General features: G+C 40.7%; 1 protein-coding gene across 2 annotated transcripts in view; it reads right to left on the reverse strand.

Moving 5' to 3' along the window:
- FNDC3B (fibronectin type III domain containing 3B) overlaps positions 1–26389 on the reverse strand; it is a 373196-nt gene that overhangs the window by 104437 nt on the left and 242370 nt on the right. For both annotated transcript variants that reach the window (XM_035277983.3, XM_035277984.3), the window contains exon 7: positions 3929–3987. In XM_035277983.3, the coding sequence (XP_035133874.1) occupies positions 3929–3987 (59 nt within the window). The remainder of the gene's footprint in view (positions 1–3928; positions 3988–26389) is intronic.

Raw genomic sequence — 26389 nt, forward strand, 5'->3', positions numbered from 1 at the left:
TAGACCTTTATGACGATAAATCTGTAATGTTTTAGGCCATTCAGTTTGTGGTAAATTGTTACAGCGGCAATAGGAAACACATAGGTGGAGAGAAAGAGAAGTTGTTTTAGTCACGTGTAAACGCAGGAGGCGTGAACAAGCATGGCACTCATCATATGAACTCCCCTTGTCTGGGGTGCCTTCCACCCAGGCAACCTGGATATACTCACAGTGCCATCCAGAGAACCAGACATGGAGGGTGGCTAGCACCAACCACCGCCCAAATGTTGCAAAGCAACTGTGTCCAGAGAGACCCACTTCCCATCAGGTGATTTTCATTAAACTGCTTAAAAGGTAGGGTGTAGTATTTTGGCAAGTTCAAGTCTTACTGTTAAAAAGAGCAGGAGGTAACTCACGCCTATAATCCCAGCACTTTGGGAGGCCGAGGTGGGTGGATCATGAGGTCAAGAGATCGAGACCATCCTGGTCAACATGGTGAAACCCCGTCTCTACTAAAAATACAAAAAATTAGCTGGGCGTGGTGGTGCACACCTGTAATCCCAGCTACTCAGGAGGCTGAGGCAGGAGAACCACTTGAAACCAGGAGGCGGAGGTTGCGGTGAGCCGAGATTGTGCCATTGCACTCCAGCCTGGGTAACAAGAGCAAAACTCCATCCAAAAAAAAAAAAGAGCATGAGATATAAATGCTGATCTACAGATCTTTAATGACTCTAGAGTGTGTTAACTATGAGGCTTTGTTTTTACTCACCTCCAGAAAGTTTTTCAACCTGCCTTTTCCAAACCTAGAAAGATAATGTGCTGCTTATGCTGCAGAATTAGCAACTTCAGCTTCGTAGAACTAAGGAAACTCTTGGGCTGCACTGATGGTATCTGTACCCATCGATGCCATGCTGATATGGAAATGTTATCTTTTGACTGAATTTCTCACTCACAAGCCACTTCAAAGGTTTGGAGGAGGGTAATGAGACAGGATGGAGTCCAGTTAAGCTGGCTGGCCCTGCAGACAGGCTGTACCTGAGTGAATTTGCCAGATCCGGGCCCCTGCCCAGCCACTCAGACAATCTAGCAGGTATTCCAGAGTCAGACTTGCATGTCAAACTATGAGACTCATGGAATCAAATATATACAATCAGATTGCCAGTTCATTGATTCATAATGAGAAATAGAAGTGTTTGGTAGATTAGACAGTAGTGTCAACCTGCCTCACATACTTTTTCTCTATGGGCAACAAGGAAGTCAAATTCTCAAAAAGCTACTAAGTGGGCATCAAATGAAAACAAGGGGAGTTATGTACATGATTCAAGGGCCTAAAGGCACTAGGCTCTGAGAAGCCAGCTCTCTATGAGGGTTAATGAACAGCCTGGCCAGGCTGTCATGAGTAGAACTAACATCTGTGTGTTTCTGTAGCCAAGTAATCCCTGTTTCCAAATGATACAGACAAAAGTTCTCAGATGACAGTCTTACCCTATTACATTTTACAACGCAGCTGCTTACAAAAAGCCTATTACCCTGCCCTAAAGCCTCTAAAGATTAAATGCCTAATAAATACTGAATCAAAAAAAGGACCAATGAATCTCAATATGGCTTTTATCTTGCTACAGCCATATCACCCTCAAGAAACAAAGATACTGTCACTTCTTCAGGAAAGCAGTGACTAGGCATATCTGAGGAAAAGCACTGTGTGCATAAACATGATTAAGAAACGACTATCAAGCTCTGAAACTTACATTTGGGACCATGAGTTAACCCGCTGCTTGGCCCTCTCTCTCTGTTTATGACTCCTCTGTTTTTCTCACGGATTTTTCTTCTTTCTACTACACTATAAACATAAGCTTTTTCCATAATCCTGCCCTCACACCTTTTCCAATCTCTCCCTTATATTCCACCCCATCTGCAAAGCTATCATCCAATCCTACAACATCAATTATCATTCCTATGCATGTGATCTCCCTGTCTTATATCTTGTTCCTCCTCTCTCCTCAGCAGTGACGTGCCAGACATCTGTGACCGTCTGCTGTATCTATGTTTCCAGATTCCCTGACAGTGAAACAAACTCAGCATGTCCAAGAATGACACTGAAGATATAAAAAAGACAAAGATGTGAACCTGTTCTAGAGATTACCAGGAAAGACACAGGAACAAGTAAATGCAGTACAGTGTATTAAATATGATAGCAGAAGTCCATGAAGAGCACAGCAAAGCTGGGGGTAGTAGTAGCACTGTTATATGTAAATTTTCAGTGTCACAAAAGAAGTAGCGCTTGACTATAAATTTTCTCAGCAAGGCAATTTACTTCCATAGAAGGGTGTGTCTCACAGATGGAGCAATTGGGAGCACACACCTGGACAAGGGAGGGTAAGGGGTTCTTACTCCTGATGTAGGCAGCCCCTACTGCTGTGTTGTTCCCCTATTGGCCAGGGTTAGACTGCACAGTCTAAGCTAATTCGGATTGGCTATTTGAGAACAGGGGTATGAGCCGGAGTGGCAGGGTGGGGGTAGTTTGGCGGAAAGGATGGTTACAGAACAGGTCAGAGCAGGTGACCAGGACTGACTCATGTCAAAGCAGGTGACTAGAGGAACAAATGTGAACTACTGATTAGAACTGGCAGGAAAGTCGTTCAATGAAACTAGAGGCAAGGGGTGAAGAGAACCAGGAAGTTAAACTTTAAAATGGAGAATTAACGAATAAAAGAGCTGAACATACTGACATACTGATTCTTTGAAGAGAAACTTGGAGCTCATTGTATCTAACAGAACCAGCGGTACTAAGTAAGCTCTACGAGGAGCCTCCCACTTGATGGGCATGAACAGTCATCAGGGAGGTACCTTAGAGGAAGCAATTCCTGAGAAGGGGCATCTAAACCCAAAAGCCCAGTTATCCTCAACATTTGATATCTATTATAATAGGTTATAGTGCCATATTCTATGTCTACGATGGCTCTAGTATCTGTCCCCTGCTCCCTGCCACACAGATGTCACCACCCTAATTCTGACTCCCATAGCCTTTCGCCAGGACTATAGTAGTAGATTCTAACACTTCTCTCCCAGCATCTACCCTCTTCTCACTCCGACTCATCTGCCAAACCATTTGATCATTCCGAAAATGCAGCCTTGATTACGCAACTTCTTAGCTCAAAAATCCCCAGTGGCAGTCTGCTCCCCACCAAAGCCAGACTCCCTGCCAGCAGCAACACCCCATTCCTCTACAAGTGCCCCATTATGCCTGTCCTTCAACACACCTCATGCTTATAGGTTGTCAAACTCAACTATGTACCCTGAGGCATGTTTGGACTCTTCTGTTAAAAAGCCTCAGTATTTGAAACACATGCAGAATCAACGTTTTCCAATTCAGCTAGAAAATACTCAAAGAACTTTGGCTCTCTAATCTCAGATGAAAGGCTGAATCAACATTCTGAATTTTTCACTTGAATTTCAAAGCACCTGGCAAAATCAAAACCTCGCCACTCTTAACATTTTTTTCTTTCCATTGCACCCAATGTTCTGAACTTATTTTTCACAATTAATATTTAAATATCTTTTTGAAGTTTACTTGAAAAAATACTTGGAATTTCTGAGGTTTTCAAAAATTATTATTACATTAATACAGGTTAAAAAAAAAAAAACTACCAAAAGAAAACTTGTTCTGTAGACTGAAAAGAGAGAAAAAAAGAATCTTTGGAAAGAAAATTTAATTGCATTTAGAATACCTAAATAAAGAAGACGTTTCAGTGGATTATGACTACACACAGACGGCCACTGTTCTACGTCTCATGCTCCATTAATAACTGAACTGAATACTATTTCATAGTTGATAAATAATCTACAAAGGTAAGGAGCCCTTTTGCTTACCTACTGTATGGTGGGAAAAAAAGCACATTTGAAATACTTTAAAAAGTGTCATTGATGCTGAGAAATCCAGAAGACATACCTGTGGTTTCTCTATTCCCGAAAGAATGTCTTGCACCCTCTTTACTTCCAACTCATATTCTGCATTGCAAAAAAAGAAAAAAGAAAAAAACAATATTATTAGAAGGCAGTAAGGCTGTCAAGTTCCTTCCCCAAGGACTTTCAACGAGAGCTATCTATCACTAAATCAGTTGCCTGTTATCATGAATTTTTGGTATTACAAATGTTACCAGGAAAATCAGGAAGGAGGATGTCTTTGGGGAATGGAGTTTCACTGCGGTTTGCCGACTTGCCACTGTATAGTTTTAAGTGTTCACAATATTAATGAGATTATCACAGGGTTCCATTTTATATTTAACAATTTAACAGGCAACAAAGAATAAAGGGTCCTAACAAAGAATAAAGGGTCCTAATGTGGAGGGAACAATGTAGCTGGAAATAGAGTAATAAGATGAGGTTGAAGAGACAATGGTTAGTCCATTCAGGGCTGTGAGCTCAAATTTTTGAGTTGTATTTTTACTTGTTTATTTACTTCTTTACTTAAGTTCAGATGTTTAAGTTGGATGGGCAGCCACTGGAGTGCTTAAGAAAAGGAACTGACTGGATCTTCTTTTGAGCTTGAAGAAATCCGCTTGTCTTCTGTGTGAACAATGGATATAAGGAAGGTAAGCAAGGGAGCAGAAAGATCAGTCAGTGGGTTGCTGCAGTGGCCATGGAATATAAAATGGAGCTGGCCTGCGCTAGAGCTGAGAGTAGAGACGGTGAGACAGGACAAGTTTTGGAGGTATGGGTGCTGAAGGACTGAATGTGATGGGTAAGGGTGAGAAAACGTGGCATACCAAGGATAATTCCTAGTTTTTGGCTTGCTCAACTGGATGGATGATGGTACCTTTTAATAAGATGAGGGACATGGGCATGTTTTTGGGGTGGGGCAATAATTAGGTTTTAGAAATGAAAGGAGAATGGTGCTTGGAGAAGAGAGTATGAGGTGAGTAGGATGTGTACAAAAAAGGATAAGTGATAGAACCTAAGACTCTGCAATTTGTTAGAGGATCTTCTTGATTTTCACAGTGGGCTTGATGGAATCTAATTTTGAGTTTAGAGTAGACTCCATTTAACATAGTTTATGAGCTAAATGCTAGCAAGGTATGATCACCAAGACGTTATGTCCCTGCCCCCAAGATATTTCCAGTCTCCTTGAGGGGAGGTAGGGAGAATGAAACCAAACAGGTAAGTACAGTGCCTTGTGATGGGTGCTATAGTAAAGGTAACCCAAAAGAGCGTGCTCAAGATGGTTTTCCGGGAACCAGCATTTAGCTGAGCCCTGGGTGCAATTAGCAGGTGCTTGGAGGGGATGGGGGATGTAGACCTTGGGAGTGAGGGATGGGTTAATACGCCCAGCTCTGCACGGACCTGTTTGTCCTCATTGTTCAGGTCAAAAAGTCATCTTTCCAAAAAAATCTCTCCTTAACTGACCTTAATGACAGCCTCATTTCTGTCACTCTTATATCCTATTTCCTCATCAATTATCAAAATCTGAAAAGAATTACCTGGCTCATTTGTTCTCTTGCTTATTTCTGGTCTTCCCTACTAACAAACACAAGATTGAGGAAGACAGAGATACCACAGGGTCTGGAGTTGGCACATTTTTTTCCTGAATAATCAAATAGATAGTCCAAACTTTGTGAGCCACATATAGGTCTCTTGCATATTCCTGGTTTTTGTTGTTGTTGTTGTTTTTCATAAACCATTAAAACTTTAACAACGTCTTAGTTTGTGGGCCACACAAAAGCCGGCTACAGGGAGGCTACAGTTGAAGGACCTGTGCTGAGGACACAATCACCATTTACCGCAGCACCCAGCACAGGCCCTTCTTCTGCAGAGCTCAACAGACACTTCTCGACTAAGCAAATGAACAATGTCTATTTAAAATAACAAAAACTTCTAGCTGGCACTACTCTAATCCTTGGAAGAATGTGCTCCTTATTTTTCTCCTGTTGCAGTCTGTTTAGTAGGACACGCTACCTTTATTGCAGTGAGGAAAACAATGGCTGGTAGCAGCAACATGATTTTGAAAACTGCAGCCTTTTAACAGAAAACCCACATTCAAAAAACCAAATGTCACAAGCTCATTTATAACTCTACATTCATGTTAAGATATAAATTGTGGCCATAAATCAAAAGTGGACACACCTTCACATTTTCCAGAAGACCCTGCAAAGTCAACCGTAAATATCATATAATCTCAAAAGTTAACAGTTAGTTAAAAAAAAAAAAAATCCAAACAAAAGCATAGTCACAATAAATGAACTGGTTCAGTTGTTAAAGATAAAAGTTTCTCAATTTCTGGTTATTCTATAATTTGAAGGAACCCATGGTTTCAAACACTCACATAACTATGTTTAAACAACCAGCTGAAGGAGGTAACTGTTTCCTTCTGCTGTGAAGAATGCATTTATACTGTCTTAGAAAGGCAACAAGACTGACTCTGTTTGGCGTAATAAAAGTTTAGACTAGAACAGGAACGATCACATACTCAACACAGAAAGAAGGGAAGAATTAGAGATCTGTAAATAAAACACTCTCAGGACTATGCACTAGAAATATACAATAAAAGAATAGGGAGTTAAAACAGGATGCTTTGTCCCACAAAACTGGAAAGCCCCCTCGCACCTTGCTTTCAAACACAGATGACAGAAGAAATGGTTATGCTTTTAACAGAGAAAAAGAAAAAAAACAGGGAAAGAGGCTAGATTAAAAGGAAACAAAAAAGAACTGTTCAAAATCAAAAAGAATGTGTTTCAGGTAAGAGCCAGAAATAGAAGTGAAAGGTTCTCCTGAGATAAAAACAACTTCCAAAGAGAGGTCAGGACTTTCCTTGCCTGTTTGCCTTTGATTACAATAATAAAAACTCACATTTCCTGAGCACCTCCATACATGCGGGTCTATGCATCATTACCTTGCTAACTTTTACGATATCCCCTGCAAGATGGACACACTCTGCTCCTCTTCCCGGTGGTGGGTAGGAATTTACGTCTACTTAGCTCATCAGGGTTCTCATCTCTGGTGCTGGGCATACTACCTGTAGGTGTCGTTGTTGAGCGAGGAATGATGATAAGGAACAAATGAGGAAACTGAGGCTCAGAGAGTAGATGTGATTTCTCCAGGGCCAAAAGTCTAATACATTGTCCCAAAGCAAGTAGAACCTTTGACTGTTGTCGTGATGAATTATAGAGATCTGGGGATCACGAGGGAGAGGATCCCCACTGAGGAGGAAAACACGGGGTTGACACTGGTGGGGTGCTGGCCTTGAGGTGGACGGGAGAAAGAGAAGGAAGCAAAGGAGACCTGCTCCGACCTATCAGAAGGCTTCTGTTGGTTTTCTTGTTTGCTTTTAATTTAGAAAAGGTTGTCAAATGAATAGAGCAAAGGCCACATATCTGCAGGGAACATACAGGAGAAAAGGAAGAATTTAAAAAGTGGGCCTTGAATGGAGCCAAATAAAGGATTCTGAGAAGATCAAAAATAAAAATGGCAGGGCATGGGGAGGGAAGGTAGTGACAAAGCAGTTACCGCCCTGTCATGTCTGGGCACAATCCTGTCATCTCAGGAGAAACGTGGTACCAAAGCCAGATGGAATTCTGTCTTCTTTCAAGCTCCTAATTGTAAATATGGGATAAAAGAGAGAAAACTGAACTTATAGCACATTTGTTTAATGCTTTTCCATTTGTGCTGCCACAGACCAAGAAGGGAAAGGTAAATAAAACCTGGGCACATCATTTGCAGCAAACCAGAGTAAAAATAAAATCTGTTTTAAAGTGGCAGTTACTTACCACATGAAAAATAAACTCTTGTATGAAAGCTAATAGTCTGGTATGAAAATGTCAAAATTCACAACTCTACGACCTAAATCACTGAGTTAACTACGCCCTTGGCCTATCCCTCACTAAGCATGATTTAAGCAGTAAACTGAATTACCATTCCTTCCATAAAACAGCTTCAGAGCCCAGCTGTACGAAGAGTGTATGTCAGAGTTTAGGTGAAGCTATTGCTTGGTGGCATGCTTTTTTTTCTCTGTTGTCTCTTTCACACACACACACACCTCCCAAATGATGAAGGGAAGAAGTGTAACTAATCCCCTCACAAGAATAATCCCCTCACAAAAATAAACAAACAAAAAAGAATTCTGCTGATCTGCCTCTAGGACATCTTCTTTTATTCGTGTTGTTTTTGTTTCTTCCCCTCTTAAGAATCTGGTACTTGGTACGTGCCAACAAGAGACTGCCCTAGAAGTACAGAAATGCAAGGTTTTGGTGCAAGGTCGGAGGACAAGTTTCTTCTTCATTCTCGGGGGTTGTTTTCACCTTCTGGTTTGCAGACACAAATCACGTCAGCAAACTTTATATTAGTTCTTCCTCACACTGAAGCAGCCACAAGTTAAGTAAACGGATGGAAACCATTTTCCACCTGACTCAACCTTGCTGGTGACCATGGCTGGGGTGGCTGAACATGAAAACCATTTTCTACATTGCTGCCTTCTTAGTAGTTGAACAGCTTTTCCCTGCAATGGACACGAGCTCATCAGTTAAAAACATAACAGGCCAGGCGCGGTGGCTCACGCCTGTAATCCCAGCACTTCGGGAGGGTGAGGCGGGCGGATCAGGAGGAGTTCAAGACCAGCGTGGTGAATATGGTAAAACCCATCTCTACTAAAAAATGCGAAAATTAGCCAAGTGTGATGGCGTGAGCTTATAGTCGCAGCTACTCTGGAGTCTGAGGCAGGAGAATCGCTGGAACCCAGGAGGCAGAGGTTGCCATGAGCTGAGACCATGCCACTGCACTCCACACTGCGTGACTAAGCGAGACTCTGTCTCAAAAGAATAAATAAATAAAATAATAATAATAGAGCACTCCTGTATAGTGTTTTACAAAGAGAAGGGGTATTTTGTTTGCAGATATAGGCACATTTAATGGTAGGAAAGTTTTTGAAAAGGAGTTAAGATGGGAGCCTCTAATTCAAACATGTCCACAATCCGCTGAGAACCAGCCTATCTGGAAATGCTAAAAAAAAAAAAGTGGTGGGTGGGGGGGCTCGGCTTAGAGATGCAAGTCTTTTCTAAAAGCAAATCTCCTACACCATGGAAATATAGCATTTTTAGTAAAGGGAAGGTTAAAATAAAAATACACAAGCAGAGCAAATAGAGTTTTTTCTGAAAGAAAAGAAAAGAAAAGAAAAGAAAAGAAAGAACCCACACACATAGAGGGAAGATGTGTCATGTGAAATTTAAACTTTCCATAAATAATGGTTTTCATGTTTGCTGCAAAAAGAAACTTAAGTTCAGACTGTTTGAATAACCGGTAAGACCTAAACTAATTAAAATATCTTCCTTTATAAACATAATTTGCTTCTTAGGTTTATTTCACATTTTTTCCTTCTTAGAAAAGAAACACAGCTACACACTTAGCTACTAGCTATAGCATGTATTTATAGTTGTAACAGCTCTATCATTCCAATGGGATGACATCGACATTATTTCTCTCTAAACCTTCTGTCTAGTTCTCATCCACAAGGCTCATTTGTAGATATGCCTGTCATAACATCATATGCTTTCTCAGATCTGCCAAGGAGCTGACATAGCTACTCTCTTTAACAAATCACGTATAATGAACTAAGGGGGTGGAAAATGTGTGGCTTCTGATCATGCTCATTTTTGGGATAAGAAGCCTAAAGTCAACAGTCAACAATCAATATAAAAACAAAAAAGAAACAGAAATAAATTTAGGTGAAAAAGAAAAAGGTGACTACTCAATAATAAGGACAAGCTAGACACCCGGTCAGTGCCTACTAATGCCGATAAGCATGAACGGGGACAAAAGAAAACAGTATTAAGAATGTGTGTTGACGGCTAGACATGGTAGCTCTTGCCTATAATACCAGCACTTTGGGAGGTCAAGGCGGGCAGACGGCTTGAGCCCAGGAGTTCGAGACCAGCCTTGGCAATATAGTAAGATCCCATCTCTACAGAAAACACAAAAATTAGCTGGGCATGGTGGCGCATGCCTATAGTCCCAGCTAGTCAGGAGGCTGAGATGGGAGGATCGCTAGAACCCAAGGAATTGAAGCCTGCACTGAGCTTTGATGGTGCCATGGCACTCCAGCTTGGGCGACAGAGTGAGACCCTGTTTCAAAACAAAGAAAAACAACAGTAACAACAAATACGTGTTGAATTGCTTTTCTACTCAGAAAACAAAATTGGTGATCTTCATTTTTGAAATATTACGCTGGAAAAAAGAGGAATCATTACGTACATACAAAAGATTAATTATCTAAGACTAGTGACTATGAGCCACAGTTCGTGGTTTTAAATGCAAATTTTAAAGATGTCTAAAGTCACAAGACAAAGAATAAACCTGCAATGACATAAGGACAATGCATTTAGTCTCAAAAAGCTAATATTTCAGAAGTATCTTGAGATATCAATCATCTGGATGCTAAAAATGCGAAGATAAGCATCTTGCTAGTCATTTCGCTGGTGAAGTGGTTACTCTGTTTGAAATGCTGAAAGGTAGCCAAAGGAATACCAGGCTCTCAACACTGAAAAAGAAAGCAAAAGGCAGGTAAACGTATGTTGTATGAAGCTGCTTTCCATTCCAGGAAAGTATTTTCAAAAGCGGCCTAGGTTCCAAACAGGTTCTGGAAACTTAAGAGAAAAGAGAGAAACAAAAATGAATTTCTTTTCCAAGCAGTGTGCCCAGCTGGAAAGGAGAGATGGCTAGAGAATGTAAATGGGACAACAGGGGCTAATTTCCTCTGAGCTTTTGTTGCTATTTCTGGAATTCATTGGACAGGGTGATTTCTTTTCCCCCCTGGCCTGAGATTTGAGTCTAGTCCTACAGGGAACATTCACATTAACCCACTTCACAGGCACGTGGGCTCCTTTGGGCAGATGCTGTGTAACACCTCGGGTAATAAGAGGGGCAACAGCGAGTGCCAGGTCTAGGTCTTCAATGAAAAGAGTGAGAAGGGAAAGTGCCAGATATCCTCTCTGATGCCTACATCAACTCAAGGTTTGTTTCTCAACCACGTTTTTGGATGTCAATTAAACTGGGTTCTGCCCGAAATGCGAGTAAGATGTTATATCCATTTTTGTCAGATTCCCTAAGAAAAATCTTTGTGTTCATTTCACAATGTAAAATCGTATGTATTTGTGGAACTGGACAAAAGCTACACGTGTTTTTTTTTGTTTGTTTTTGAGGCTGAGTCTTACTCTGTTGACCAGGCTGGAGTGCAGTAGCACAATCTCAGCTGGCTGCAACCTCCCACCTCTTGTGTTCAAGCAATTCTCCTGCCTCAGTGTCCCCTCGAGTAACTGGGATTATAGGCACATGCCACCATGCCTGGCTAATTTTTGTATTTTTAGTAGAGATGGGTTTTACCATGTTAACCAGGCCGGTCTCAAACTCCTGACCTCAAGTGATCCATCCACCTCAGCCTTCCAAAGTGCTGGGATTACAGGCGTGAGCCACCACGCCCAGCCAAAAGCTGATAGTGTTTTTAAGAACATCAAATTATACAGGGATGCCGTTTCTCGGCAAGATTAACTCTAGCACCAGTCCTTTCCTCTTCTTCTCTCTGCATGTTTGAACTGCTCATTGCTCGCTGAGCCTTAACCTCTGCCAGATATAGTTTCTGGGGGAAGGCTCGAGACCATGATTATCCAGCAAGAGCTGGTACCATCCCTGGGTACGTAACAGGAAAGCAGTCACTTAAATACAGGATAGAAAGACTTACAAAGGTAATTAAAGTTCACGCACTACTTTTTGCATGAGAGTCTATAAATGTTTCCACAAAATGCTTTTTCATTCAGACGTGGCATGCCACATTACATTTTTTTCAAGTTGCTTATTCAATACTTTTTGCGAGACTGTGCCAACTGACAGGCAGGGTCCAGAGTACCATTTCTAATATGTTGCATCTGAAAGATAATTTTAATATGCATACCACCTATCCAGCAAGTTTTGGACAGTGTTTACATCCACATTTTCTTAATTATGTCTCAGATGACTGAATTACTTGGGAAGAAGGCTAGATACTCAGCCTATGGCCAAGGAGCCAAGTGATGCTCATCAGCTGATACGGGTATCAAATCCAGAGGGCTCAAGAGCTTCAGGATATAAAACAGTCATTACCATCCACGATACAACCTACCTCCACCCCAAGAAATTATCAAGGGTTTACATATGTGGGTACACACTACAATGCCTATAGCCACTAGGCAGGTATTATTAATGAGTAGTATTTTTTAAAAAAGGAAAGGTAAGAATTGGGGAAAAAGAAAAAAATCTTCGCCCTATCTGAGGGGGGACACCTCTATGCCGCCAATCAGTTATTCTTGGGGTAACATGGGTCTAAGGCAGACATTCCCATTTTTCTAGAGAATCTAGAAATGTAAAATTTTATGTGAAACTGCCCCATGTATAAAAAATACGTATTTTAAAACATTTTTAATCTATAGAAAAGCTGGAGTAGTACTATGAACACTGATAGGGACTACATGCTTGTGCCCTCCCAAAATTCGTGTATCTTAAAACCCCACTCACTAAAGTGATAGTATTAGAAGGTAATTAGAAAGAGATGAGGTCATGGAGAGGAAGCCCTCATAAATGAGACTGATGTCCTTATAAGTACTGAGAGCACGCACTTTCTCCTCTCAGCTACACAAGGACACAGCATGAAGGCGCCATCTACAACACAGGAAGACAGACCTCACCAGACAACAAATATGCTGGCACCCTGATCTTGGACTTCCCAGCCTTCAGAACTATAAGAAACAAGTGTTTGTTGTTTAACTCACCCAATATATGGTATCATTACAGCAGCCTGAGCTAAGAAAAAACACCTAGATTGGTCAACTTATTAACATGTTGCTGTATTTGCGTGCTCACATTTGATCTCTACTTATATAGACCCACACACACATTTTTTCACAACCACTTGAAAGAAAGTTGATCTCATGACACTTTACCCCCAAAACTTCAGCACATCTTTCCGGAGAACAAGGAGCTTCTCAAACACATTACTACAATGACATTTAACATTAATTGAATAATTTCGAATTAAAATCCATGTTTAAATTTTCTCAGTTGTTCCAATAAAGTCTTTAATTTTGCTTCTCCTAATTCAGGATCCGATCGAGGACCACGTATGCATTAGTTGTCAGGTTTTTACTAGTCTCTTAATCTAGAGCAGAAATTCCTCAAACTTTTCATCTTCATAAAGCTGACATTTGTGGAGTGGCCAGGCCTGTTTTCTTATAGAATATATCACTACCTCTACTATAATGCTATTCCCTCATAATTAGATACAGGCAAAGAATTTTTGGCAAGAATTCCTTACAGATATGCCTCCCACCCTATGACATAAGAACATGCACAGTGCTATTTGAACTATTTGGTGTTGCTCATTTTGGTCACTTGCTTAAGGTATTGTGTAAAACTTTCTCCGTGGTCAAAGCACGTTCTTCCCTTTCACCTGATGGTCACGGGAAACACAGATGATCTCCGGCATGTATCATTTTATTGGTAGTTGCCAGGGGGTGATTTTTCTAATTCTGTTCATTCCCTCTATGTTTATTAGTTTTTTCTCCCACTTTTCAAAGTATCTTGAACTCAGATTCTTTTTTTATTCAATGTGTTAAAATCAGTTACACTCCACCACCATCATTATTTTTTTGGACACTACATTTGCCCTAAATGCGGCCAGCAGGAGGCTCTTCAAGTGTTTTCTGGGCCCCTTGGTTACTTCCTTGTGACTTCTGTTTTGGAACATCTGTTAGGTATTCTAATTTAAGATTCGATGGCCAAAGAGTAACAAAACACAGAGTGCCTGCCACTAGGCTGCAAGGGAGAGATGACAGTGGCATAAAGTAGAAATTTTCCAAACATTCTGGATTTGTTAAAAGCTACTCTTACCCAAGGACTTCACTTAAATTTGACTAGAAAAAGAAAACCATCTAAACATTTCTAGTTTCTGTGTCTTCTAGGAAGTAGAAACAAAGCAAACTCATAATCCAAAAGCTATCTTAAATGATCTCTCAAATAAGTCAAACTTGGCCAGGTGCAGTGGCTCACGCCTGTAACCCCAGCACTTTGGGAGGCCGAGGTGGGTGGATCACAAGGTCAAGAGATCGAGACTATCCTGGTCAACATGGTGAAAACCCATCTCTACTAAAAATACAAAAAAAGAAAAAGGAAAAAACATTATATCAAACTTGAAATCTAGAAAGTCAAATATAAACCGTAGTAAACTAAGCAGAAAAACACAGAACACATTTGCCTCTTTTTGGATTGTATAATTTCTGCTCTCAATTTTATCTGGTGGTATTTCATTTCTTGCTCTTCCTAATCAACATTTCCCTTTAAAAAAACAGATAATCAAAAGTGACAGCACCATCTGCCCCAGTCCAGAAAAGAAAAATGCACTATTTTCTAAATGCACTGAACTGAGAAATGAACTAAAGTGAAAAGTTAAGATTGGGCCAGCAGGCAAGAAATGTCTATATGGAAAATGTTCTCTAGAACTGGAAGAACTCTGCGGAGCAGAAGCACTCTGGTATTAACAGTTTTTTCCATTTTATTCTCAAAAACATATTATGATAGAGCAGATACCCACAAATCCAAGGTCAACGTAAAAGAAGTCTTGAATTGTTTTCAAGCCCACCAACTGCATGCCAAAGCTGTGTGTTATTGCTACCTCGTTCTACGTCTTTAATGACATATTATTTGGAACTTAAATTATTCAGTTTCTGTATAAAATAAAGCATTCTCTTAAGCCCTGCAGATGGATTTCTGTTGTCCAAACGAGCTGCCCTTGTTGTTTAAAACCTGGCATTCACAGACCTTAAAACATTTTTGCATATATTACTTCCCCTCTCTCAGAATGAAACTAGTGTTCTAGCTACTCAGGAGGCTGAGGCAGGAGAATTGCCTAAACCCAGGAGCCGGAGGTTGCGGTGAGCCGAGATCGCACCGTTGCACTCCAGCCTGGGTAACAAGAGCGAAACTCCATCTCAAAAAAAAAGATTCAATTTTAAAAGTCCAAGAACTGAAATCCTAGATTTACACCCCAAATCAGCTCTGTAATGGCACCACTTAGCAGCCATATTTCAGTCTACAGATGATAAACCATATTCATCGAGCTCCATCGCCTAACAGCTGAGGGGTGTAAACCCTAGACAACAGTGAGCTTACTGAGCCCCAGGACCACTGTGAGCAAAAGTGGCCATTTAGGTCATGGACCAAACTGGGTGAGAAATAAAAATGCACAAGAGGAAAATATAATAGATAAGACAGCAAAAAAGAAAAAAAATGGATGGCCAAAAAAGTCTGGATTGGCCCCCAGTACCTCAGAATTGACTTTATTTGGACACAGGCCCTTTAAAGAGGTAATTAAGTTAAAAAGAGCTCCATTAGGGTGGGTCCTAATTCAACAGGAAAGGTGTCCTTAGAAGAGGAGGAAATTCAGACACATATAGAGGGAAGAGGATGTGAAGACAGAGGGAGAAGATGGCCATCTACAAGTCAGAGAGAGAGGCCTAGAATAGATCCTCTGTCATGGTCCTGTAGAACTAACCTTGCCAACATGAGTTTCAGACTTCTGGCATCCAGAACTGTGAGAAGATAAATTTGTGTGGTGTAAGCTAGGCAATCCGTGATATGTTGTTACATCAGTCACCACATACTAATACACACATCAAACAAATGCAAATACATATTAGATATTATTATTATGATGAGATGGAGTGTTGCTCTGTTGCCCAGGCTGGAGTGCAGTGGCAAGATCTCGGCTCACTGCAACCTCTGCGTCCCAGGTTCAAGCAATTCTCTTGCCTCAGCCTCCCAAGCAGCTGGGACTACAGGTGTGCACCACGACATCCAGCTAATTTTTTATTTTTAGTAGAGATGGGGTTTCACGATATTGGCCAGGCTGCTCCTGAACTCCTGACCTTGTGATCCACCCGCCACAGCTTCCCAAAATGCTGGGACTATGGGCACTGCGAGCCTGTGAGCCACCACGACAGCCCATATTAGATATTATTATACCCATTTACTAGCTATAGATTCAGCAAATCAGATTTTAGGAATCTGGTCACGATTGCACAGCAAAATCTAAAAGAACCCAATATCAATCCTCAGGTCCTCTGATTTTTGGTCCAAGTCTGTTTCTTCTTGGGGGCCATCCAAAACCTCTTCTCCTGTCATCTCCCGTGTCCAAAGGTAACAAGGGTAAGGCAGGGAGATCAACTTAAGATAAACAAATCTATCTGCTGGAAGAGACCGCTAGACTACTTGGTTCAGGACAAAATACCTACACTCGAAGTTAAAACATGTTTATACTACTGCTTCTGTAAGAGGTCACGTCCAATTACAGAAGGTCAGTTTGGAAATCCCGAGAAGCTACCGAAAGCCATTTCAAAAGCTGGTCAAGAAAGAACAGATCCTATAATAATTCTCCAGATTACTTCATGCCAAAGCATCAGTAATACATCCTCTTCTCCCCCATGTAGAGAAACGTAGAACTCAGGATGTTCTGAGGTTAGAACACTGAGGATCAATGCAGTAAAATTTGCTTCCAAAACACATGTAATAGTATTTTTTGCAGCTGACTGTGGCTTTAGAGAAAAAGCACACACTGGTTCCAAATGACGGGGAGTATCTCAGACCATAAACTACAGCTGTTTGTTGTGCTGCACCACCTGAAATATCTGCGCGTTGTTTTCTTCCCAAGCAGCTAGTACAGAATGTATCCGGGCTGTTCAACTTATTTATGGCTCCAGCTGTTTCTCTGTCTTTGTAGAAACTCAACCTTTGCTGCCATTTCTCTAAAGTCTTTCAGTAAGAATGAGGAGGAGCTAAACTATAGTGGACACTAATTCTGTTCTTAAAGTTAACAGCCATTAACGTAAAGTGTTAAGTCAATGTCTTTGTAGAATAAAGTTCCTAATTTGACCTTCCTGGCAGCCACTGGGCCAAAGTCTCACACTTTTCTTTGTAGAGAAAACCCTGATCTATCAGTCCAGAAAATATGGTCTAGGAGCATGTTTCTGAGCAGGCGAACCGTTGCTCTGTGCATGTATAAGGCCCCTATATTATGATAAGGCAGAACGAACAGCGAAGTAGCCACAGGTGCAGGGAATAGAGAGGGAGTGGGGAGCCTGGGATTAGGTGGCAGAGCCACTGAAGAAGGTGGCTCTAGGGGACTTGTTTCTATGACACAGGAATTTCTAGTAGAAATGAAGGCAGAAGAAGCTGAAGAAACTGATGGACTCAAGTATTTCTTTAAGAAGCAAGTAGTTATATTGTCTAGTTGCAATTACTGAGAACCAGTCTTCGTGGTTCAAATTGAAAATATATTTCTACATTTTGAACAAAATGTAAAAGCATTTCCTACTTATTGTGCTTTTACTAAGTCCATTATTAAACAGTTGGTTATGAAAATGAAATTCTGAGTATGAAATTGTGTGACCAAATTTTAAATGATGCCATCTACTAAATGAGGAACCTATTAAGGCTCATCGTTTCTAACAATTAAACAACCGTATTTGCCCAGGGTTATAGTCCAAGAAGATAAAGTAAAATAAACTAGAGAAAAAGCAAAGAAGTTTTGTGCAGATCTGAGTTTACAGCTACCTAAGATTGTGAAATTATAAGCATTCCATCTGCTCACCAGCTGTGGTTCCTAATCCTCTTTAATAACTTCAGCTTGCACAAGTCCATGAGAATCAAGACGTCTTCCAAATTTCATTGTACATTAGTTGCCAGGATTGATTTTTAGACACCGGCTTCCAATGAAAGCAGCCTAAAGTTGATTTCCCTAGCAGGTGTTAATTTTCAGAGCAGTGAAAGGAAATGAGAAAAGAGACTAAGAATGGAAAGAAAGAAATTAAGGAAGTTCTAAGATCATATTGGGTTTTTAGGGTTCTACGCTCTTCAGCAAAACCCAAAGGCTCAAATGCAGAATAGTCTCCTGAAATGTGAATCTAAAAATTCCCTAAAAACATGAAAAAAAAAAAAGCAACATATTAAATAAAAGATCGTTTCCAGTGGGATCTGAAACAAGGTTTATCTCCCGTAGCAGCCAGTCCTCCCCACTGCAGCCCATCAGCTCTCAGATATTTCTGGTCACTGACCAGAGATGGGGTTTCAGAGCTGTGACTGTTCCACACTGCCACAAAGGTTACTTACTCTTTCCCTAAGGTGTTTAATCTTAGGGTCGTTTCTGGCTTGGATTCATAATGGACGGTCCTTGCAGCCTAACTCAGGAGTAGAAACTGTTCGAGCACCATAAACCATTCTGAATAAAATGAATTTTAAAAGGTGCTCAGTAATATAAAAGTTATTATACCATTTTTTAAAGATGCTTTTATAAAAGTCGTAAGACGATCAGAACTGAGGAGAGCTGGTATCTATAAAAAAAAAAAATCCCCAAACTATGTAGGAAATCAATAGTTTAAAACAAAAGGTTGAAACAGTTTCCATATAAACCTTGTTTTAATACTCTAAAATGTTTGTTGCCGTGCAGCGAAGAGTATCTGAGTGAAATTTTAATTTCTATGAATTACATGAAATGTCATGAAATTTGGATCGGTGAAAACACAACAAAGTCCAGATTCTACCTAAGGACAAAGGTAATGACAGTGGAAATTCAATACTAGACTGCCAAAATAACTCCGCAAACACCTAAAGAGGCTCATTCTTACTAACCAAAACGGAAAGAGCAGTGATGACAGTTTATTGCATTTATCTGGCCGGAAGGAAATGCAAGACTACATTTATAGGAAAGGCCTTCATTTGTGGGGCTGAAATAGGCTTAGCATAGGATTCTTACCCAGCGTTTCAGTTCCTCAAAAAAAGTGTTTCATACCGACCGTGCTCCACACTGTGCAATACTGGCATTCAAGCATGCATAATAAACTATCTGGTAACTCTCGCCAACTGCAGTGGAATTCTGTATTTTAACCTAAGTCGTATAAAATGGATTTTTTTTTTAATGAAAAGCAAATTTAACAATTCATATTATCTATAAAAGATATCTGGAAGTCCCGTAGTGAGCTGTGCATGTTATCTTCTGCCAACTCCAATCTTTCCAATACAGTCAAGGGTGACCTCTGGTAGGAGAATACAGACGACGCACACAAATAGAATGGAGTCGGCTCAGGGTGGGTGTCATGAAGAATACGTAAAGAAGGGTGATGTGATGACGTAGTCCAAGAAGATCTCTCTGACCCTGAAGCATCCGGGCTAGCCAGAAAGCATGAGGAGGATTCTACTATACAAAGTACAAAAGAACTTTCCAAGAGAGAGAACAGAGAGGGTGAAGGCATTAAGGCAGGAAGGGCCCCACATATTAGAGAACTGGAGAAAGTAAGCCATGTGGTAAAGGCATGGAGAACTGGAGCAGGGCTGGAAAAAGGTGAGGTTGCTGCATCAGGCAGCAGCCATGGTAGAGTTTGCACTGTATGCTAAGTTCGAAAGAAAAACATGGGTTTTTCTGGTTTTTTGTGTTTTTTTGGAGACAGAGTCTCACTCTATTGCCCAGGCTAGAGTGCAGTGATACGATCTCGGCTCACTGCAACCTCCATCTCCCGGGTTCAAGCAATTCTCCTGCCTCAGCCTCCCAAGTAGCTGGGACTACAGGCAGTGCCACCATGCCCGGCTAATTTTTTGTATTTTAGTAGAGATGAGGTTTCATTCACTGTGTTGCCCAGACGGTCTCGAATTCCTGAAGTCAGGCAATCTACCCGCCTCAGCTTCCCAAAGTGCTGGGATTACAGGCGTGAGCCACACCGCGCCCGGCCAACATGGGAGTTTGAATAAGAACCTCACCCAGCTGTTGTGCAGAGAATGAATTGTGAGGGAACAACAGCTAAAGCAGTGGGACCAGCAAAGAGAGTAACACTCTGTTTTACACATTTACACTCTATGAAGGTGCACATGTGCACACACAAGCCCTGCATTATAAAACAAGCACTGCAGTAACACTGGACATTTAGGAAAAGAGTGAAATTTAATGAAATATGTTTTGGATATACAGAAATGTGTTACTTATCTCACAATAATCAGTGTCATTTTCCAGACCTAGCTTTTTGTACACAGGATTAATGTCTAGGAAGAGTTGCCATTCAAGTGACTAAGAATATATATTTGATGAAATGTCCTATAAAAAAGCACAGATTTGTAGTACAGTTGGCTCTACAATCTGAAGAATCCAGAATAGGCTGGGTCCGGTAGCTTATACGTGTAACACTGAGGCCAGGAGTTCAAAACCAGCCTGTCTCTACAAAAAAAAAAAAAAAAAATTTTTTTTTTTAATTAGCCAGACATGGTGGCACATGCCTGTGGTCCTGGCTACTCAGGAGGCTGAGATCAGAGACTGCTTGAGACTCAGCATTGATGCTGAGGGAAGCTATGATCATGCCACCGTATCCCAGCCTGGGTGACAAAGAGAGACCTTAGGAAAGGAAAGAAAAGGCAAAAAAATGAAGACTCCAAAGTAGGAAGACAGTTGTGAATCACGACATGCCCATTTCTTTGCAGTCTGAGGTGATCCTTGTTTCTCATGCTGCTGCCCAGGAACAGACTCTAGCGAAGACAGTAACAATCCAGACGGCAGGTAATACCAAAAAGCAGTAAGTCCGATTCTCTCCACTTCAGATTTCAACATATTTCCACGAATGTTACGGCTCAAAAAAAAGCACCAAATACTATTAAATGGAAAATGTATTTCAGACTCCAGAACTATCCTCAATAGTAAAATAATTTAACAGGCACACTTACATGGTTTTTCCCAAAGTCCTTTATTTTCCTCATTTAAGTTGATTCCAAAAGGAACTGGCAGGGCATGGTATATGCCACAAGTGACTGATATTTTTATGGAAAACACATAAGTAGCTAAAACCAAAGCCTCATGAGCATGGGTAGCGCTAAATGGCTTAAACTAGACAGATCTAATTGTTAAATGCATGGGAAGATTGGAGAAACTCTTCCAGAGTAACATGATGGGCTCTCCCGTCAGCTTCCCCCCTCCTTTATCACGGTCCTAGTAATCCCACAAAAGTTGATTATACAACTAAACTACCTTAACTTGAACCTGGCTACAGGGAGAGTGGTGAGCTATATGACTTGTACTTTTTCTCCCTGATTTCCCTATTCCTGTGTACAGAGTGCCATGGTATTTGTATCTGCCGTTCTCCGTCACATATTATCTTGGCTGATACATGATCCAGCTGAGTTCTCATGTCTGGCTAAAACGTGTTTCTTTTTCCCCCATTCTTGGTATTCTTTCTTTGTGCCCTATTTATACAATCAGGGCTTTGTAGTTCAACTTCATTATTCTCACCAACCAGGTAATTTTTGAAACCCACCCACAAATACACAGTTGTAACTAATTTGTTCATTTGATTAATGTGGCACTGATGTTTAAACTATAAGATTAGATAACCCGACTTTGATATATACATGATTTCTCACCAAGTATGACAGAATTAAAACATTTTGGAGGAGGGAAAAATCTTAACTGACTTGAAATACTACCTCTTACGTAGTTAATACCTTCTATGTCTTTTCAACTTAGGCAAAACACCCACTGAAGGGTAAGAAAGAAATCTAAGATACAAGTTTACCACACGGGCAATAATTATTTAAAACACAACAAGCCAGATAACAAGGCTTTAGCATTTAGCACCCATTGGCATATGATACCTCAGGGTCCACAGAACTCGTCTTCAAAATTAAATCAATTATTAGACTCCAACTACATGACAGCCATCAGAGAAAAGACACATGTAATCAATCTTTTATAACATTAGCAACTTAGTCTAATATCCAACAAGTACCAGCTTCATGGAATTTTCCTGAGGGCTATTTAATATTTAAGGGACATAAGATTCATTAAAGATTATTTTTAAACCTTTGCAAATCTTATCTCATGCTCAGTGAAAACAATCTTACGTACTTTTTGGAGAGACTCTATGTTCCAAATTAAATAGGTTCATTTCACTTTTTCTTGGGAAATGCCATGAGCTCTGGTCATCACTTAAAGGAATTATACAGATTCTGATATTTAACAATTTATATGCTCTGAAAATACACAGTGGCCATTTTACATGTGGATACACATCCACAGAACAACTCACTTCTATTTCCAGCACAGCGGTTACAGCATTCAGCTTTATGACCTGCTTAAACTAGCTTCATTTACCATGCATAGGCTGGGCATGGTGGCTCACAGCTGTAATCTCAGCACTTTGGGAAGCTGAGGCAGGAGTATCCTTTGAGCTCAGGAGTTCAAGACCAGCCTGGGGAACATGGCGAAACCCTGTCTCTACAAAAAATACAAAAATTAGCCAGGCATGGTGGCACATGCCCCTATGTGCCAGCTACTCAGGAGGCTGAGGTGGGAGGATTGCTTGAGCCAGGGAGGTCGAGGCTGCAGTGAGCCAAGATCATACCACTGCACTTCAGCCTGGCTGACAGGGTGAGACCCTGCTTAAAAAAAAAAAAGTGTGTGCGTAGATTTCCCTACATAAACTACTTCTCTAAAGAGAGGAGGCAGCTCTGCTAAATGATTCTTGGCCTGTGTTAGTAGAGACAGATACTTGGTGCGGCTGTTGCACATTTGGATGAAATTAACTGCAGCTCACCAAAAAGTAAATATTTAGGAAGGCGAGGGTGTATCAATCAGACCTTAACCAGGATTCAGGGAAATGGGATGGCTCGGCCAGGTTTCTAGAACAGGGATGCTAGAAGCAGCCTGTGGAGGGCTGAAAAAATGACCCCCTGAAAAGAGAGCCACATCCCAATTCCTGGAACATGTGAACGTTGTCTTGCATGGAAAAGTCTTTGGAGATGTGATTAGATTAAGGGTTTTGAGATGGCAGATTATTCTGAGTTATCCAGATGCGTGCTAAATGAGATCACATGTACTCTTACAAGGCAGAGGAAGCCTTAGCATAAACAGAGGAGAAGAAAAGAGCAGAGAGATTTGAAGATGCTGGTACTGAAGCTGAAGTGATGTGGCTACAAGCAAAAGAGTGCCAGCATCCACCTGAGGCTGGGAGAGATAAGGAACAGATTTTTTCCTAGAGCCTCTAGAGAGAGCTCAGCCCTGCCAATACCTCGATTTCACCCAGGCAATAATGATTTTGGACTTCTCAGCTCTAACACTGTATTCTCTACATTCTCTCCAGAACTGTGACAAAATAAATTTCTGTTGGGTTGAATCACTGGCTTTGCCAGGCATGGTGGTGTATGCCTGTAGTCCAAACTACTCAGGAGGCTGAGGAGGCAGAATGCGGTGAACCCAGGAGTTAGAGGTCAGCCTGGGCAACATAGTGAGACTCCATCTCTATGGAGAAAAAAAAGAAACACCAGCTTTGTGTGTGGTGATTTGTTAGTCACAGGAAACTAACACAGAGCCCATTAGAATCACAGGAAACTAACACAGAGCCCATTAGAAGTGTGCCTCCACCGTGTTAACCTTCTCTGTGGATGGCAGTCATTACCATATGAAAAGAAAAACAACAGTGAAGAGAAATTGAGCTCATTCCAAATTAAAGGAACTGAGCTCAAGTGATAGGACTGTGCTAGAGTTTATTACAAACTTATTTTTAATTTTTGCTGTTGAGACAAGGGTTCGCTCTTGCTGCCCAGGCTGGAGAGCAATGGTGCAATCTCAGCTCACTGCAACCTCTGCCTCCCAGGTTCAAGCAGTTCTCCTGCCTCAGCTTCCCGAGTAGCTGGGATTACAGGTGCCCGCCACCACAGCCAGCTAATTTTTGTATATTTAATAGAGAGGGGTTTCACCATGTTGACCTGGCTGGTCTTGAACTCCTGACCTCAGGTGATCTGCCTGACTCGGCCTCCCAAAGTGCTGGGATTACAGGCATGAGCCACCGCGCCTGGCCTACAAACTTATTTTTAATCCATTCTACTAACACACAACTGAGACTTGTTACTGAATTTTTAGGGTCTGACGACAGACTAGGTGGCCACATGGTATTACCTCAAATTTAGCAGAGGGGTAAAAAAGATTGAGAATACTGACATTTATCCCCACTCAGGTGCAGTTACCAAGTCAAAAAATTAATTGCTGTCTTTTTCTTTTGACTTATTATTCTTCCCATCTTGTACATTAAAATGATTCAAAAATGCTGAGGGACCATCTGCTCACAACAGGGTAGCAGGAAAACAGACAATATGCTTTCCAATAAGCCTCATGGCAGAATGCTCTTTCGGTAGCAAGCACTATGTACAGTGTCCATAAATCTAGGCCTGAAAATATTCCCTGAAGAATTCTGAAATTGAGTAAAACTGCAAAATTATACACAAGAGTTGCCACAAAAAACTCAGTTCTCAAATGCTTCACATTTTCCACTTGAATAAAAGTAATTTTCTAGGAACAAAACTACTACCTAAATAAAGTATAATAACATAATTGTCACCTATAATTACCAATTGTCTGGGGATGATTTCTTTTCAATGTTGATGTCTCAGTCACCAGCATTAATCAATAGGACTCTGGCCACAATTTCAAGTAAACATCCTGGGCACTGTGATCTTATTTCATTTTATTCCTTCATATCTTTATAAAATCCAGTATCCCCTCCCTTAAACAGATTATTGATCTACTGCTACCCCCAAGAGATCACTTTTAATATCTATTTGCAAAAAACATCCTAGCAGTGGATGAATTGCCTGTGTTCCTTGGTGTTCACTGTTTTCTCTCCCTAAACCTTTTAGTCTTTTTTTGCCACTGAAAGTAAAAACAAAACAAAACAAACTCTAGCATAGCAACAGCTGAGAAACAGGGCAGAGAAATGTGCTTTGTATAGATACCTATCAATTAGCAGTCATATTGCTGGGTGGAATGCAAAGTGGAACCATGTACGATTTCTAATATTCAACTATTTTTGATCTATAGAAACAGTAATCTCCCATCTATAGAAAGTAATCTACCCAATATTACAAATGAACCCTAGAGATAATTTCTGAGAGTCATTTTAAATTTCAGGTTTTCCACACCTGGAGTGGAGTCTTTATGGAGTCTTTATCAGATCTACTGACAAGCAGCACTTGGATCTATTCTCCCTTATCCTCTGATCAAGGGCTATTTATCGCCTACTGAGGAGATTTTTAAGGATAAAAATGAACAAAAGGGTGAGCAGGAAGGAAACGGAAATAAGATGGCAAGGACAACATAGCAACTGGACCACGCACCCTTATTAAAGAAGGGCAGTTACTTATCCGAAGGGCTTCCTTTTCTTCAGACACACTCAATGAGCTTGTAACACAGTCTTAAAACAAGGGCAATGATTGAAACCTTCTTCTACAAAAGTAAATAGGTTGACAGCTATGACAATAATCTAGCATTAAGAACATTCTTCTCATTGATCTTTATCATTTTCTATTTTCTTACCCAGTTCGAAATGCAAAATAAAACAAAAATACCTCAGCAATAAATGAGTGAATAAAAAGTGTTCAATTTTAAAAGTCCATATTAGGGATGATAAATATGTTATTAGTATTATTTATCATCATAAGTATTAGTGATGATAAATATGGCAACTCTTAGAAGCCAGATATACAGAACAGGAGAGGGGTACAGAATTCATAGAATCTAAAAATGGAAGCAATAAAAATATAAAGTAGAAGAAAAACAGATGAATGAGAATCCTAATTTTCTGGGTACAAACACCCCAGATTACTCAGTTCAGAAAACCAAGTTCTGAAATCTTAACTCTAAAGGCTAAGATGTAGACGATTACTGTATTTCTCATTCCAACTATGGGCAGCAGGGCCATAGAACCTGATGGCCCTGACATTATTTAAAAGAAATAATGCAGGACTGGAGGTGGAGGATCACATCGGTAATCTCAGCCCTTGGGGAGGCCGACTGGGAGAATCGCTTGAGCCCAAGGAGGTCGAGACCAGCCTGGGCAACAAAGTGAGACCCTGTCTCTACAAAAATAGAATAAATTTTAAAGAATGAGCCAGGTGTGGTGGCACACGTCTATAGTTCCAGCTACACAGAAGGCTGAAGCAGGATAGTTTGAGCCAAGGAGTTTGAGGCTTTGGTGACCTGTGACAGCACCATTGTAACTCCAGCCTGGGCAACACAGCAAGATCCTGTCTCCAAAAAAAATAGTAGCAACAATAAAATGATGTGGAAAACAAGCATGGAACCACTGCAGAGTCAGGCAAATGAGGAAATCCTACTGACGGTACCATGCATGCTTCAAGGAAATGCAAATGCCACAGCAACTTACCTAACTTACTCTAAATAGTTTCGTCCTCGTGTGTAACATTGTGACCACTATATCCAGAGATTAAACTCTATGGGGAATAGACTTTCCAGACGTGAAATTCTTCAGTGAAATGAAGAGACAGTTTTCAAATGGAAAACTGTCTGCAGTTAAATTGCAGC

This window comes from Callithrix jacchus, chromosome 17 (genome assembly GCF_049354715.1).
Source record: "Callithrix jacchus isolate 240 chromosome 17, calJac240_pri, whole genome shotgun sequence".
NCBI classification, from domain to species: domain Eukaryota; kingdom Metazoa; phylum Chordata; class Mammalia; order Primates; family Cebidae; genus Callithrix; species Callithrix jacchus.